The 18274-nt window shown below is 40.6% G+C and overlaps 1 protein-coding gene across 1 annotated transcript in view; it reads right to left on the reverse strand.

Annotated features, from left to right (window-relative positions):
• Positions 1 to 308: 308 nt before the first annotated feature.
• Positions 309 to 18274, reverse strand: part of ZNF106 (zinc finger protein 106) — a 55329-nt gene continuing 37363 nt past the window's right edge. Inside the window, exons 11-21 of the mRNA XM_015420064.1 lie at positions 18005 to 18060; positions 16888 to 17033; positions 16325 to 16459; positions 14745 to 14861; positions 12669 to 12860; positions 10915 to 10977; positions 10136 to 10255; positions 9477 to 9548; positions 8558 to 8629; positions 5538 to 5684; positions 309 to 4105 (exon numbers count right to left, since the gene is read on the reverse strand). Coding sequence (XP_015275550.1) covers positions 4049 to 4105; positions 5538 to 5684; positions 8558 to 8629; positions 9477 to 9548; positions 10136 to 10255; positions 10915 to 10977; positions 12669 to 12860; positions 14745 to 14861; positions 16325 to 16459; positions 16888 to 17033; positions 18005 to 18060 — 1177 coding nt within the window. The 3' untranslated portion in view covers positions 309 to 4048. The remainder of the gene's footprint in view (positions 4106 to 5537; positions 5685 to 8557; positions 8630 to 9476; positions 9549 to 10135; positions 10256 to 10914; positions 10978 to 12668; positions 12861 to 14744; positions 14862 to 16324; positions 16460 to 16887; positions 17034 to 18004; positions 18061 to 18274) is intronic.

Consider the following 18274-nt stretch of genomic DNA (forward strand, 5'->3'; position numbering starts at 1 on the left):
GCCCACTGAACCCTCTGAAATTTTGTTCCTGGGAGTCAGTGGATCGGGGAGGATGCCACCCTTCTTACGAAAACTGAAGTCTTCAGAATATGTGGTTGGATACAGGCCATAAACTTGATATGCTTAAAACCTTATGAAATTTGAAGTATCCGATATACAAGACAGATAGACTCTTAAACTAAGTATTGAATAACTCCTTTTCTTCTCCATTGCCACTTAGCCAACTACAACTCTTAAAATATCATGTGTAATCAGAAGAAAAACCACACTAAATACCTTTTAGTATAAAGAAACTTTATTTTCATGGGTTTTGTTTTGTTTGATGAAATTCACAGCTTTGTAGTAAAAGGAAAGACCAAATCATTTTTGCACATGAAACACATCTTTACTTGTGAGAAAAGCCACATAGGCATAGGTTTCATCCCACTGAAATTAAACAAGTTCAGAAAACTCTGTTTACCCAACACCAATCTGTTCTTGCTTTGAAAGCTATACAATTTGAAAAGGTCTGAGTGAGTTCAAACCAAGGCATTTCTAGACAGAGAAAAATGAGGGGCTGATCTTTTTGCCTGCTTATATGTGACATAGAAAATCTTCTTGCTAGGACCCTAGACACCTAGGGAATGAAGCTCCTAATTAAAAAATGAATATAGAAGCAACAAGCAACCAATTATGTGAGCTGTTCAACATGAATCTTGAATATTAAAAAAATGAAATGCAGAGCTATGACAAGAATTTAAGTTCAGGTTGACATTTAAGGATGCAATCCACAGCTGCTACTCTGAGAATTCTGCCACTTCAATAGGATGTGGATTATACATCTGGTATTTCAGTCCCAACATTTTAGAAGTCTGTCCTTCATGCCGAAGTATTTGCTACAAGGACCAAACAGAAGCTGGGGTAGTCAGTGAAATGTACTTGGATTTACTGGTACCGACACGCTAAAGGTCAAGTAACTGAGCAGTCCCTAAAAGGCTGGTGCACAAACCACTTCCTCACACTGTACCAAAAAAATAATAATTCATGAAACAGGATAAATGGCATAAAAGAAAGGTCTATTGTGTTGGCATGCAGTCCAAATTCACTTATACACACCATGTAACAGTTTACTCAGTCATTAAGCCAACATATAAAAGTTAACAGTCCGCACACAGTCCAAAACACACTCCACAGTTCCCTCTGGTCACGTCATTTCTTTCTCTCTTTCCAAGACAAAAAACAGAAGAGATCATCATCATCTCAAAGATTTCATACTAAAAACTTCATCTTATTTGTGGAAATATGCTAGAAACCTGCATTGAACGTGACAGACATAATCTTAACAAACCCACTCCACAATTTGTATGCACATTATTTTATCCTTTATGTCTCCATGGCTTCCAGCAGAGCCTATAGGAACAGGCTAATTTCCTGCTAAAGAGGTAGAAGTGCAGAAAGCAGAGCCTCAAACAAACAACAAAATCCCTGAAGTATAAGACAAGAATATTTCTAAGAACTGAATGAGGACACTATGTGGCTCCAGTGGTATCTTAATGCAGCAGACTTACGTGATGAGACCTGATGTAACATCTTCAGAGGTAATGTGAATTTATGAACATTCATAAAGACCAGGTTTTGGAGCAGTTCTCATCCATCTTTCAAATAAAGGCCAACATATGGAAACTAGCATCTGACAAGACAAGCACACTTTATTATAGTTGAAGCACTCTGGAGACAAAAGGTCAAAGGCATCCCAAAACGGATTACAGAAAAATCTGTCTTCACACCCATCTTAAACATGCGCGCACACACACACCATCACACTCCTATTAAAGTGATCAAGAATACTAAATGATGCAACAACTAATGTAATGAAAAAGGACATTTCTTTTTTTAAAAATTGCAAGCAAAGTCACCATCCTCTTCCAATAAAAAAATCTCTCAAACCAGAAGAGGATATAAAATTAAAATCCATTCACTTACTAATCCTCAAGACTAGTATAAACACAGCACTCCACATACTTTTCAGTACAACACTCTGGCTCTGCGTCTTCCTTTCAAATTGAATTCAGCTATGGATCTAAAAGAAATTTTTCGTTCTCACAACAGTTAGATACCTTTTTTTACAGCTCAAATTCTCCACAGCATCTTGATAAAGCTTGGAGAACCTTCCCAAGTTTCTCCCTCTAGCTTCTCTCCCACTGTGAAGAAGGCTGCCCCTGCCCTCCAAACCTGCCATAATAATGTCATGGTGAAAACGTCAAAAACAACAAAATAGCCACTGCCTAGAAGCCACCTGCTAAAAGACAGTAGAAGGTCTGTTGCAGGGTGCTGTTCTCTTTGGAAAAGTGTTTTCAGAACAGAGCCTTAATGAATTGTAAGCAAAATGTCTTCAGTTCATTCAGGGAATGACCACTTGGTGAACGATAATGTAAAAAGAAAAGATCTTTCACCAGAAAACCTTATGAGGCTGCTTAGAAGCTAGATTTATCTGTTAAAAATATTTTCCCCAGTAGCTTCTGAGAGGCAAAATTCAAATATCCAGCAAAAATACTGGGGCATGACCCTTCACTACCTCAAGTTGCCCCCCCCCCATATTCCCCATTTACAAGCATGATCTTGTTCTTACCCTCAGCTGCAGAGAACACTCCCCTTGGAGTTTAGGATTTAAAAATAAACAAAAAGTAGATAATAATACTCATTCTTCTTTCAGAACATTCATGTTATGTGAAGAATAAAATGACATTACACAGCCATTCTCTTCTGCTTCTGTTACTGTATCACTTTTGGGGGGCTTATTCCATAGAAAAGCTAAGACTGAAAATGATGAGAACACTGACTACAAGAAGAAAGCACTTGAACAACAAAAAAGTGGGAACTGCTGGAATGCCACCTGAATGAACATTTCTTCCCTGTGATTACATATCCGTTCTCTGCACTGCAAACATCATCTTCAAGCAAATCTAAATGGCAATGGGTCTGCACACGCAAACATAGTCTCAGCTTCTGTTTGGGCCCTTCAGACTTCAAAATCATGTTTCAGATCCAACAACCCCTTGCTCTTACGAGGGAACTTCCAGTTATTAAAACCGGACCATAATGTAAATAACAGCTGTTAAAAAGTAACTATCCAAACATGTTTTCAAGTTCAAGTGTAAGCTGGACAGGAAGAGAAAATGTTCACTAAAAATGCAAAGACTCCAAAGCTCAACAGTTTAAGATGCCACAAATAGGCCAGAACTTAAAAAAAAAACACAAACATTCAGAATGTAGTCTCATTATTTTTACAAGACCAGCACTGAATAGATACAGACAACAATGCTTAAAAACTGAGATTGTTATCTGCACTGGTCTTTGCACCAGTTAAAAATAAAAACACCAATAACTTGGTGAAGAAACCCAGTAATATGGCTGTTTGGGTGATGCAATATCTATAACCCATCACCACAAGCTTCTTTGGGGGACAAAAATGTACAGAAAATCAAATTCAGCAGCGAGCAGCTGTGCATACCTAGCATTTAGAATTAAAGGTAAGTAATAATATAAACTGAAAGTTTATATTCACTGTTTAGTAAGGAGGCCACGTTTCATCCTATGAGGGGTACAAATATGTGATGGAAGTAAACAGAGCAATCGTCAATGATTATGTAATATTTCTGGAAGTTTTTTGAAATTACTAAAACTGTCTAAATCCAAAAGTATCGTACGCTTGGGAGATCCTTTGTACAACATAAAACTGATGAACACAGCAGAGTATTTAAGCACCAGTTTGAGTACTAAACTCTCCATCTTAGATATACATCATCTACTACTTTGAGAGTATAGAATAAAAAGGAAAGGAGTTTGTTTCTGCTGATGAATAAAAACGTAAAACATTTGTGATTGTTTGGTCTGAATCTGTCCATCATTCCTTTCTCTACAGAGCTGCCTGCAAAAAGCTGTCTCTGTTACAAAAAAAAAAAAGGCTTACTCCTCTTTGTACTCCAAGTAGTAACTCAGGAGGAAAAGGGATAGACATGGAATTTCCAGTATAGAAAATGTACTTCCCAATGTGGGAGGTGTAAACACTTCATGAGTCAATCTTGCTATCATCTTCTGCATGTTTTTCAATATGTCCCACAGCATCCTGAGTAGAGAGAGAGAGAGAGAACTAAGGTGTGTGTTTTTTTAACCAAACTGTACTTTAGTGTCCTTGTAAAGACTGAAGCACACTATCATTTTAAACTTCATACCAGAGTTGACAGCAAGTGCAAACAACTTCAGAACAAACCGGGACTCCCTTCCCTTCTTTTCCAAGTAGGCTTATCTTCCCAGTTAATATTAGGAATCCCCCCCCCCCTTTCTGGTTGTTTAATTTCCATAGACCATATGAGGGACTTGCATCAAAGAAATGGGGGCAGGGGATCAGCATGGGTCTTTTCCCATTTGCACCAGCATTTTCCTTCTTGGAGTGTCTCTGTAGCCAATAAGCTGGTAGTGACAGAGGACTCCTGAGTGCATACATTCTGGATATATGCACTTTTCTGCTATGGTCTAATGGCAAACGTAGTATTAGCACTATTGTCCCGTCGTCCCGTCCCCAAGACAAAACATACATACTTTATAAAGTCAGTATACTGAATCAATATGTATGGGGGAGGGGTGCCCCAACGGTTTATTCTCCTCCTCTGCACACGTCCACCAGTTTGCTTTTTTAACATCAGTTAATAAATCAGGTATTCAAGGAGATTTCTTTAATATAGAGAAACAACCTGAATTCTGTTGACAGGTCAATAAAAGATTTTTATATATCAGTGAAGACTAAAAAACATGAGGTAGCAGTACTGAAGAGTTCAAATTTGTCAGTACTTCTTAAAACAATAAAGGGGAAATGTTGGTAAATAGTTGACAAGAACTCTGTATTTCTTCAGAGCTTCCAGCTCAATGTATCTAACACTGGCCTCGCCTGCCTTCATTCTGACCTATGGGTTGGAGTCTACAGAACAATGAATGGTTTTCCACAGCAGCTCAATATCCTCAGAAAACTGGATCTGGAGCAGGGGTTGCAAGCAGAAGGGAGATTTCAGAATTTGTTCTTTCCTGTCTTGTGCAAGAGGCTACAACAGATGTGTATATTGGGGGTTGTAATTTCTGCTGATTTCCCCTTTTCAGGGGCCACAGTGGGAACCAAAGGCAGCAGAAATCTCCCACCCCACAACTCACATTATTCCTGCTCTACAGAATCCCATCTTATAACTCTACAGTGGGGGGTTAGTTTTTAAGGATGAGTTCTTCTGTTGATGTTACTTTTGCACAGGACTTCTAAGTGATTATCATTTCCTTGCTGCTAAATATTTAGAAAGATTACTATGAACATTCGTTAAACACCTGTATGAACTGTGAACATCTTACTGATACCATCACATATCCTGCTTATGAAAAGAGGTATTTCTGCTAGTGGACTTAGAAGGGCATAACTCTGTTTAGGATTGCACTGTCAATCACTGTAACAGACAGTATGAGCAGCACCTCATGATCTACCTCCACTTTTTGTTTTATCCAGTTTCTTTATGGCATACCTGCTTGGAACTTCTCCGGGAGGAGAAGAAAGCATCACAGTTCTTCCACCGACACTTTAGTGTTTGAAAGTTTGGGTTTGTGTGGTCATTTAACAAATGCTGTTTCAGGTGGTCCACAACTCCAAATATCAACGAACATCCATGCCACTGATGAGAGAATTAAGACAAACATTATGGAGAAGGCATGACAACAGCTTGCATTTTGTTCTTTTTCCACTCACTGTTAATTGTTAAACTAGCAATTATCTTTATGCAGGTATAAAACTGATGTAGTAACACTGATGTTGGAGAAAACACCAGTTCTCCTATCAGACTGCTAAAATGCAATCAAGCGACTTGCAAGGAAATTTCAGTCTTTCTTGCCACAAACATAATAATCAGAAGTGATTCTCAATATATCTCACTACAAAGTCATTTTACTGTGCTCAAGTAATTAAAAGGGGCTTCAGAAACGAAGCACCATATTATATGTTACTAATACAAAAGAAACCCTTTTTGCAAAGGACAACATTAATTTTGGCAGTGATCAAAGGATAAGGTTTATGAAGCCATAAGTTTCTTTGACATTTTCCACACAGCAACCTGCATTTCTGAAGAATGCTTTTTAAAAGCGGGTTTAGCTCTGCCACAACAGACAATAACTGTAGGGAAAACTTCAAAAGAAGCTAGAGCATTGTAAACATTTGCTTTGGATTGTGACTACTGAATTAGCAGAAAAGGGTGTGAAACCCTTAGTTCAATAAATGGGGCAAAACGAAACACAAGTCATATGATCTGAGAGCATACTGGGAGAGCTGATGACTTTGTTGTTCAAGATTATATACTTAAACTGTCTTTTAGTCAAGATTTCCTGCCTCTCTGTAAGGGCTCAGAGATCTCCATTCCTACTTGTATCTGAAAAAGGCAGCTTTGACTCTTGAAAATTATACCTCAGAAACCCTGCTGTTTCCTAAAGTGCTACTGGACTTTAATCTTGCTCGTCTACTGCAGACCAACAAGGCTACACACCTGAAACTATCCTGGTCTCAGGTTTTCAGCTGCTGATTAGAACCCCTACTTCATCCATAACCAGGCATTGAGAATGCTGGCATACAAGGCTGGGTTATCTTTTCACCGTTCTTTATTCACAGTGACTATATACTTGAGGATGTTAAGGGATAATATTAATGCAATAAAGTTCTGATCTCAAAAGGATATCACAGAGCTAGAAAAGTTGCAGGAAAGGACAACCCAAAATGAGGCCTTGGGACTTTGCAGATAGAGAAGTTTTTCTCACCACTGTGTATTCTCTCTTCCAAAATACTAAGACTTGGGATCCCTAATGAGATTGATAAATTCAGGGTAGACAAAAAAAACCCTTTAACACGTAATTAACAATTAATACATGAAACTCACTGCCAAAGCATCTGAGGATGGTTGCCAGTTTAGATACCTTTAAAAAGGGGATTATGTGAATTCTTGGAGGACAAGAAAACAGCAATAACCATGCAGGTTATGTGACCTCCAGTCTCTTCGAATACCAATTGTTTGAGGGGGAGCAGCAGAAGGACAGAGTTTTGGTCTCTGTGCCCCTGCTGTAGGCCTTCCAGAGCCAAAGCACTGTGCCCCCCCAAACCCCAGTTAACCCTACTGCTAGGGCACACTTGCTATAGGAATATAGCCCAAAACAGGATCCTTGTCAAAAGTTCTGTACCCTCTTACTGTTATGTTCCTGGCAGTCATCGAGGACTCTTCCATTTTTGGTGACAGCCACTGCAAGTGTTGTAAAACTAAAAAGATCTCCCTGTGAGTGTTCCCATTTTCAGTGGCATCTGAGAATTGAATATAACATGTCTTATTCTTCGTCCTACAGGCACATTTAGTATGATGCATCTTTCTGGGTCCCACAACCTTTTGTAGCATCCTTGTATAGAAATATTGCTTCTATAGTCACATGCCTTTTCCTGTGATGTCTTTTGATAACATGCTGTGTCTTGTTTCCTGTTGCAAGCCAAATGGTGAGGTCACATGGCCTCAATAGCCATGCCATAAACCCACATTCTTTCACACTTTCATGCCAAAAGTCAGACCTCATGGCTCCACTTTCTGGCCCACATACGACTAGTCACGTAGACCATGAAGTAGCTGGAGTTTGGGGTCAGATGACTGCAGGCGGGGTCCCAAACTTATAGCCTATCCCCACACGCAGCTATGACAACCAACAATTGGGCACACCCATGCCCACTCGCAATTGGCTGATGACTACATCTAATTTGTGACTGGAATTGGAGTATAATTGTTTGATCCCTATGGGAGTGAGCTCTCTTAGCTCTCCCTTCCTCCTCTTGTCATTATCTGTTTTATGGCACCTGAAATGTTGCCTCTTGAGAGACAAAGAGTTGCTTTGTGACTTGGAGCACATGGCTGTGCAAAAATGAGATTTCCCTTCAAAATCCCTTGGACTATCTTGGACTGATGAATACTCCTGACGTGGTAACTATGAATCATTAATGTTTAGTTAAGGCAAACAGCCCTAGCCTTTGTTATTTTTGTAATCTCTGGTAGTCTATGATAAGCTCTGTAACTGAATAAAGATCCTTCTTATTGTTAAATTGTCTTTGATGTTGTAACTGAATTCCAAGTCTAAGCCTGGTGCCTAACCCTGACCACATATGCTACCTTGGTAAGAGTGTGCATCTCTGGATTGAGTTGCTAATGTGCCCTGTCCCAGATGCCAACTAAGGGCTCAATCTCTCCCTTAGGAAAAGCAGGGACTATTGAAGAGAGATTCTGGTGGCAAATTGTTCTGAAACCAGAGAGGGTATAGACCATCTCATGGTTTGTTGTTTAATGTACTGAAAAGTACAGAATTCCCTCCCATCCCTGGACTGGCCTGGGTGGGCTAAACCCTGTACAATCCTATTATTAGTATGGTCTGTGCTGATCATTCAGAAGCTAAGTGGCGAGGAGAACTTTCCTCAGTTTCCTAAACTGGACTAAATAGGCTTCAGGCCTAGGGAGCAAAATGCTGTGTTCTTTACCCAGCAACGATAATTCTGCATCAAGTTAAGCCGCACAGCTTGAATACTGCCATCATAGCAACCAGTGTAGATCTGAAAAGGGGGAAAAGTGGTCTCATAAAAATCATACAATAAAAGCCTTCAAAAGAGAATTAAAGCTCTGCTAAAGGTATCAATTAAGGATCCTAAATTCAGAATTACAACAGTGTAAATGCACCCCCCCATCTCCTCCACATTATGACTATACTGTTACAAGATACTCAACAGACTAGATATTTTGAACAAAAATAAAACAGGTTGAGAGGTAGAAAGGGGGGAAAAGGATGTTTCAAACCATGATGGAAAAGTCCCAAATCTGCAGCTGACAGTCTTCTTGAAAAGGATACTTGTCCCTATTTCAAGGTGAGTATAAAGTACAGACTTTAGGTTTTCCTCTCATGCCCTGAAATCCCCCCCTTCCTTCCTTTGCTGTGAACATACAGTCCAATGAAGAGTTGTTTGGTGAGGCACACTGGGCTGAAAAACATTGTTCGTAGGCAGTATACTGGGTGGGGGATGTGGGGGAAACTCCTGTTATTGAAAGGGACCAAGCATAAAGTAATTTGTATAACCCTGACTACGAAAGAGAGCCAGCATGGTGTAGTGGTTAAAGTGTCAGACTAGGATCAGGGAAATCCATGCCTGAATCTGCACTCATACCATGGAAGATTGCTGCGTGACCTTTGGCCAGTCACACACTCTCAGCCGCATCTACCTCACAGGGTTGTTGCGAGGATAAAACAGGGGAGAGGAGAATGATGTAAACCATTTTGAGCCCCCACTGGGGTGAGAGGCAGGATATAAATAAAATAAATTTCAAAAATATGTGGAAGGAGGAAATCACTCCAAGATTACCATTACCACAGAAGAGAAATCACTACTTTGAAGGAAAAATGTTTACCATGCTTTTATGAATGGTCATGCACATAATCATGTCCGAGTGTCCTCCGTAGACTTGCAAACGATCATGAGACTTGGGAGAAGGAGAAAATTAAAAGCATCAGACACTTCACAAGTTGAGAAATCTGCACTGTTCTTGAAAATAAGTTTATACAACTAAAATGCACGGACATAATAAGAAACCTAGGTCTTGCCATGCTTTACAGTTTTACCTCACTCGTAAAATCCTAATGCCTTCCAGCTATACAAGGCTACGGTAGACTCCCCAGAGAAAGCTATTGAACAATGAAAGACTAATTGTGTTGATATCCCACAAGTTTTGTCAGTCATAGCAAACCAGCAAGGAAAACCAAATGTAAGAGTAAAGCCTCCAACTGTTGTGCAATAGTGTGGCAGAGTTGATCCAGTAGACAAGAACAGACGACAGCTGAGTTTCAGTGCAGTGAAAACTAGCTGCTCAGGACTGTCTAACTCCTGCAGAGCTTCCTAACTGCTAAAACTCAGGTTGGAGCAAAGAAGATTTGTTCCAATTTGCATCTCATTAAATGCATGGAAGTCCACAGCAAACTAACCAACTAAAGAATCCCAGTTTGCAGGAAAAGAAGTTGCAGAACAGCACAAAATGCCACTTTTTGTTAGAGCTGATATTTGTTCTTTTACCTGCAGCTCATAAACACGAACAAATTTATCCAAGCAGGCTGTTACCATAACTTTCCCCAGGATGTTCACTACTGTCACAGCATGGTTGTGTCCTTTGTAGATCCGTACAAGCTCCCCTGTCTGTAACAAAAATTAACTGTAAGTACAAGTACAACGCTGTGAGCTTGCACATTTCTTATATTAAACCTTGCTGACAGAACAGAACTTTAGTGGCATTCCAATTCTTTTAGAGCTTGGTGGTGGAATGTGCCATCAAGTGCTGCAGCAAACCAATGGCAACTGCATTAGATTCTCAAGGCAAGACTTGTTCAGAGGTGGTCTTGCTATTGCCTGTCTCTGCTTAGCAACCCTGTACTTCCTCGGTGGTCTCCCATCCAAGTACTAACCAGGGCCAACCCTGCTTAGCTTCCCAAGATCTGAAAAGACAGGCTAGTCTGGGCCATCCACGTCAGGGCTTTAGAGCTATCAAGAAAGAAGGCTCTACAAAAGGTCAGTTAACACTCGACTTCAGGCTCAGCTTTTCAGGACTCTGCAGCTGCCTGCAGGGAGGGCAGAGCTAGCACTAGAAAATGTGCCCATCCAGAAAGTAAGTGGTTAACACTCTATAAGAATCTATTATGAGCTCATTCTTATTTATGCATTTCTCAGTAGAAAGAAAAAACCTCAAATGTACAGATACAAAATACATGGGAGATAATTAGCTAGAGGAAGCTCATTGAGGAATATCCTAGCAACCATATTTTCTCAGGGCTTTTTTTTTAATCATGTGAGCAACTTACATGTATGTTGTGGGCATGGACAGATTGGTCACTGGAACCACTGAATACCAGGTCATTCACAACCTTTTAAGAGAGACAAGACAACCAGATGGCCTGATTACTGAGGATATTTTGAACACCCGTCTTTCTCCCACCAACTCTGTCTTGCACATTTTAGGCCTACTGTGACAACACAATGAAATATGACAGAGACTATAGCAGTGGTTCCCAGCCCTTTTGGTATAGTGTCCCACAATCCCAAATTTACTTGGTATGGTGACTCGCTTAAGCAAACAGAAAAATGCACGCACAAATCAATAAAACTGGACCCACAGGTTGGGAAATGCTGGACTAGGCACTGATGGATTCATCAGTAACCATTTGCTATTTTCAGAGGAACTACACACCTCTGAATAAAAGTTGCTGGGGGAAAACAATGGGAAGGCTTTGACCTCTATGTCCATTGCTTCTGGGTCTTTCAGGATACCTGGTTAGATACACCCTTGGTCTGAGCCATCAGGGCTGCTCTTCTGAACGACTCAGCACATACAGAATTCATTAGGAAGAATCCTGAAACACTTTTAGGTAAGCCAGGCACCTTAGACTGCAATCAGACATCATGACAAGCTAAAATTAAACTCCAGTCAGGCATTAACCATTCACTGCTGTGCGTTTGGATGTCTCTACCTCCTCCCAGATCTCTCAGAATTTTAGAATCCCAGCTTGTGTGGAATAAACATGCTCCAGGCACCTGCAGTCAGCCCAAGCAAGGAAGTTTCAAGCCTAGCTCTGCAGAGCCAAAGATCTTTGAAAAATAATTACATTTTTAAGAAGATTATTATTTATTTTGAAAATTTACATACTGTCTTTCCAAAGGCTGGCTTGAGGTGGCTCAAACAGTAAAACAATATAATAAAATCATAAAAGCAGCATGAAATAATCAGAAATAAATAGTGATAAGAACAAGCCACAGCATAAAACAGTAGCCTAAAGAGAATATTTAAAAAATACTCCTCAAGCTAGAAAGAGACTAAAAACAGCTTTAAAAGACTGAACCCCTTAGTTAAAAGCCTAGGTAAAAGGAAAATATTTTGGCCTGATGACTAGGTAAGAAAGTAAGGTAGGTATCAAGTAAACCTCAAAGGGCAGGGCATTCCAAAGATGGGGAGTCAACACTGGAAAAGCTCTGTTCTGCCTCACCTCTGCTGGTGTGCTAGGAGAAGGGAGACAGGAGGAGTGAGGGGTGTGTACAAGCACTGTAATAAACGCTGCAGCCTGTTGTGACATATGAATTCAGCCTCAATTGCACCATCAGTGTTTGTTCCCTGATAGTATTTGAGGTTTTGGAGTTTCTTTTGCTCTTTTCATAGGAGACGTAGAGTAAGACATGCCAGTCACCTAAAAAAATCTAGCTAGTGGCAAGTGATGGTAAAAAAAGTTTTGTAAAGTTTTACTGGAGACGACTTTCAGTTTGGATGTTCAGAAAGAAACATTCAGCATGCTCTGAAAATCCTGAGTGTCGTCATATAGGTAGTTCTGAAAGCAATGGGATTTGATAAGGTGTTGAGACGGAATGGCAGAGGGTCACTTAGGGACTCCAGTGGAGAAAGGAGAAAATTAGCTGCTCGTCATGAAAATAAGCCACGTGTGACTGCAAGTTACATCAATTGTACCAATGTTTGGTTGGTGACTGATACATTTTTTCAGTTTTCAGAGATTGGAAAACTGCTGAAAGAAACCTGTTCTTAAAAAGGCCTTATTTTCTGATTTGTTACCTTCATACAGAGGACTGTTTTGCTATGACCTTCAAGGGTTCGAAGCAGAAGTCCATTTCGGGCATCTCGCACGCTGATCGTACAATCGTAAGATCCCACAATTAGCAACCTGCGTGCTCCTTCCTGGGCTGTAGCTAGACAGCTAATTGCTCTGGGACTGTGGCACTCAAAGGTATCACCTTGTTTGTTGTTCTGAGGGAACACACAATGTTAAGCATTATTGACAATATTTCCTGGTAAAAGCAATCTCCTATTAAGAAAGTGTTACTTAAATAACATGTCACAATAGCATGACTATTCAATTTGCCCGTTCAGGTTATTCAAGCAAAAGCATCTTTCTCTATAACCTCCTTTAATTTTATAAGTAGGCTTTTATTTAGAAAATTTAAATGCTGCCTCTCCTGATACCTTCTCAAGACATCTCACAAAATAAACAGCATGGAGTGAGTTTATTTGTCCATCCAATTTATATCTTGTTCCATCCCAGAAGCTTTAAGTGCCCCACATAGTACTTCAATTCTTAGATTAAAGAACAAGTTCCAAACAAAAATTAATTATCCTAAATATTCCATTGACAACTCCAACAGGATCTTATGGTACTTCTAAGCACGAACATGCACAACTGACTGCCTGGTGCCCAGATTATTTTGAAGCCACAGAAGTGGTGGCACTAGAAATGCTGGTTATCTTTTTCAGGTAACCATGTGAGTTTTTAAAACACATATTCATAGATTAGATGTGTTCAGCTATAAGTTTCAGAAGATATCTTCCTGAGTTAAAAGCAGGAGCTAAGGGAGGGGGAGGAAAGAGTTTAACCACCATAACATTGCCACTGACAGGAAAACTGGCCCACCTGAGCTGATATTAGACTTAACCGGAGGGGAGGGACCAGACAGGCACAAAATGGATGCCTGTCTTTTTTCAGCTACTGGGCTGACCACAGCTCCTGGGGGTGGGGCAATTTTCACCAAGAAATGACAGACAGGAGGGGGATAATATCCCTATTATCTCCAGTTCAAATGAAACTCCTTATAGCTACATTTTAACATTAAAAATAGATTTCTTATTTAATATGCAGTTCAACTTTGAGCAAGGCAACAAAATATAGGCATTTTTAAAGAGGTGGGACTGAAAGCAGCATCAAAACCTCTATCATAACCCTAACATTATGTAGCAAAAAAATTGATGTCTCATGTATACTGGACACCCCTGAGATCGTTTAGAAAATACCTCAGCAAGCAGCTGCAAATACAACTAAGACTATGTCCTAGATTCCTACAATGTGGGCATGACCAGAAATTTCTGTTTTAAACAAAGGTACATATCAAAATATACTGGTGACAAGCCTTTTGTTCAGAGATATATCCCAAAACACCATAAATTTGGCTAAGCGCTTGGTGCACGATACTGGAAGTAACAGAGCTCCACACCTCTATTTGCCCCTGGACAAAGAACTGATCCACCTTTCCATGTATGACATTTTTCTACAATTGGAGACAAAGGCTCATGACAGGTGGTCAGCCTACATGGGCAGATTTGCGGATTATCTGCTTTGTTGAGCATAAGATGCCAAATACTATAGTAAGACAGAGTCTACCCTTTACCCCCAGTATTTGGATAATGTAATGATTTGTTTAGTCTTGATGGGGGGGAAAAAGGTTGTTTTAAATAATTTCTTCTTAAATGTGACAAACTGTGAAATACCCTATATAATTATTTTAAATCTTTCAGAATAAGTTTTCCCACCTCTAAAAGGACTACCAGAAATAAACTTATTGTTTATTTTCTTGGTATAAGTAAAATGTTTGAAGAAAGTGATGTAGGGGTTATAGAACTCCTTAGGGGTTCTAAGCTGTGGCTGGCTGCACTAGGCTAATTTGTTACCTGCATGGTGGCCAGACCTTTACTATTAGAAAAACTGTTATCTTACCCATTTCCTAATCACAGCAGTAGACCCTGCAATCTTCTATGAGTCCTCATTTCAGACATAATGAAACTAGCAGTTATTTATGAGAGTTACCCCATGTAGAAGTATAAGTATCCTGAGTCTATGGAATATATCTCTCTCATACTGACCTTTATGCTGAAAGTGATCACACTGCCATTTGCAAGTCCCGCATAAAGTATTTTCCACCTACTGTGCAGACAGAGTACACGGTCATCTAACTTAAACTGATCAATAAGTTCTCTAGTCTGGAGAGAGGAAATAAATAGCATATTAAAAGCTTTGTTCACTACAGTGTGAGAAAGCAAGAAAGTCATGCTCCACAGATGAAAATACTTAAATCTGAGGACACCCTCTGATGACTCTAACCCAGACCCTTTTAGCTGTATTACATACTAGGAGTAAGGCCTGTTGTGGGAAGAAATACAATGAGTCCTAGAAGGAAGCTCCAGGTGAGTGGCTGGTGGGGCGGCAGAGGGAAGGGGAAAACAGAGGGAGGCAAGTCATGTTTATTTCCTTCTGCTTAGCTATAAGGCACGGCTGTCTCAAGTCATTTTGCTTCCCCAAGTGGGTAGTATGGGAGGACAGCCTCATGGTAACAGGTATGGTTCCCTCCACCCATGACTTATGTTGATTTGAGGTTATGCAGTGGCAGCTAAGGTAGAAAAGCACCTCCTCCTATGCCATGTCTTCTGGGTTCCAAGGGTCTGGAAAGCGGTTTCATAGTCAGTTACAGGGTTGCTAACTCTGGGTTGGGAAATACCTGTAGATTTGAGGGGTAGAGCCTGGAGAGGGCAGGGTTTGGGGTGCGGAGGGACCTATGGTATAATGCCATAGAGTCCATTGCCCAAAGCAGCCATTTTCTCCAGGAGAATTGATCTTGGAGATCTCCAGGTGCTGCCTGGAGGCTGGCAATACCAAGGGGAGGGCCAGACCCGTAGATCTGAGGGGTAGAGCCTGGGGAGGGCAGGGTTTGGGGTGCGGAGGGACTTCAGCAGGCTATAGTGCCATAGAGTCCACTGCCCAAAGAAGCCATTGTAATAGCTGGGAAACTTTCTGTAGGGGGAATGATGTGCTGTGGCTGGGGAATGCAGTGATTTCTGGGAGATCTCCAGGCCCCACAGGGAGATTGGCAACTCCAGTGACTGTTTAAGGGAAGATTGGGATATGTATTTTGGCAACTCCAGTGACCGTTAATGGGAAAATTGGGATATGTATTTTACCTCAGGACACATTCAATGACTCGCAACAACAAACTGTTTAGAATGTTAGAGGCAATGGCTAATCAGGCTGCATATGCAAGTGACCTCTGCGTTCCGACTGGCTATTGGGGGGAGAGGAACAGCAAACTGTTTAGAATATTGGAGGCAGGACTCAGGCAACACAGCCAGTGGATAGGGAAAGCTTCTGAATGACATATCAGGGAGCGAACTGATTTGGGAGCGTGTGGAATGTTCAGGAGAGTCCATGACCAAAACAGAATTATATATAAGGAGAGGTAGCAGCAGCCCCTCCCCCCAACAGCAGCGATACCCTTTGGGGACCACCAAAATGGAGCACGCTATTTACATTGTAGTCTTGGGCAAATAAAGCAATCCTGCCTTTTTGTTAACTGCATCATATGAAAAAAGAGAAGTATCTAGAATAGCACACACAAATTTGTTGATGAGATTGCACATCCTTGGATAGATGCTACTGTGTCTATAATTACCTTGATGTTGTAACAATTTATATTGTGGTCGCTGGAGCCAGAATAGAGAGCTGCATTTTTCCCATTAGTCTGAGTAACGAGCAGGCAGTTCACTTTTGAAGTGTGTCCCTCAAATACACCAACACATTTCCTGTTCTGGGTGGAGGTGAAAGAAGGTATTCATAAGTTTAGTTTACACTCTGATCCCAAATTGAGGCACCACCCAAGCACTGCATCTTCCAAATCAACCAACCTATTTCCTGCTTATCTGTGTTTATTTTAAATCAAATAATGCGTTAATGGTACCCAGTTGGTGCTTTCAAGTTACTTGTTTGTATCCTTAAAAATAAGTCTGCCTAGCCTCCTGGAACCTGATCTACTAGATGAGCATTTCTAAATAAATGTTTTCGTAAAAACTTAGCTATGTTTCAAAAGATCTACATAGATTTCTCTCTAGTTTCATTCAATGCATCCATCATGGTCAATCCACCAAGGGGTTCACAGACTTAACATCTCATTCAGGAATGCTAGGGAACACTGAGAGCTAGCTTCTTTATCATAGCTTGTTTTGCAAATCTACTTACCACCAAGTTATATGTACGGATAGTTTTGTCTGCTGAGCAGGCATACAGCAAATTCCCAAAAATCTGAATAGCATTCACTGCAGCTGCATGTCCCTCAAATACTCCTTCTGTAGGTTCTTCATCCTCCCCAGGCTCTGAAGAGACTTCTGTCAAACACACAGTGGCCAAGGCCTTCTATTAATCAAACTTTCTGCTTATAATACCAGGATGAATGAAACTTCCTGGTTTCCCCTCAAAACAAAGAGACATTCAAAATTGGCAGGATGTTGTGCTATTACAAATTTATCCCACTATAGCAAAGAACACAGAGGAACTGTTACGAGTCCCCTGGCTGAGAGAATCAAGAACAGGAGCCAAGTGGCAACTTTGAGACACCAGAAACATACCACAGTGTGAAATGAGGAAGCAAGAGTTTGTACCAAAACTGCAGTTGGCTTAGGGCTACATCAGGAATGACCTATGAATCTTAATTACAGTAAACACACACACACACAAAAACAAAGGCAGAAGGGATGTTCCCACTGTACCACTTAATGTAGTAAAACAAGTCTCTAGATGAAAGCCAAGGAGCACTCTTGGAGGTCTCTTGGCAGCTACAGGCAAGCCTGGCGACAGCAAGCTATCAATTGTGATGTGAACTGCATCGCTGTTATTTTGCTGTGTTCCAAGCCCTGGGTTTATATGGCCATAAGCTGACATCCTGTTTGGCCCCACTGTACAATCTGAACCTTATTTTGGACCATGCCAGCAATAACCAAAGACAAACAGTCAAGACAAAGGAGACTGGTTCAGCTCTGCTACACCAGGGGAAAAAGGGACCCCACTCTTATCACCTTATGCATTACCAACAACCAAGAAGCAAGTACTGTCCCAATTTGTTTCAAAGAAATTAGTCTAGTACGTGACATGAGAATTTTTACTCTTCTAAATATCAGCTTCCCTCCCTTTTCACCAACTTATGAAGGCTCATTTTTTTGAGGCACCTTAGAAAAATTACCACTCTCAGAGATAAGTTTGTACTTCTGTCAAATTCTAAAGAACCCAGCAATTCCTCACACCTAAAAAGGCCTCAGCATTTCCCCTGTCATCTCAATTAAAAACAAGCAAATGGATATACCTGATGAGTTTTTTGATCCTCGAAGTGATGATATAGATGTCTGGGTCTCAGCCACTCTACAGAATAAAGAGAATACCACAGCCATTACAAAACTTTAAGCCACACAAACAACCCCCCCCCCAACCTATCAGTCTTTATATTGTATACCATGGCTTGGGTCCTTATTTGCCACTCCATTCACATTCCCAGTGTGGGTGGGGAGAACAACTTTTCAGATTCACCCTCCCATTGTAGATCTCCACATTGCTGCTGCCCCAGTCTACTGATTCA

The sequence above is a fragment of the Gekko japonicus genome, unplaced genomic scaffold (genome assembly GCF_001447785.1).
Source record: "Gekko japonicus isolate JY-2015 unplaced genomic scaffold, Gekko_japonicus_V1.1 scaffold27, whole genome shotgun sequence".
Lineage (NCBI taxonomy): Eukaryota > Metazoa > Chordata > Lepidosauria > Squamata > Gekkonidae > Gekko > Gekko japonicus.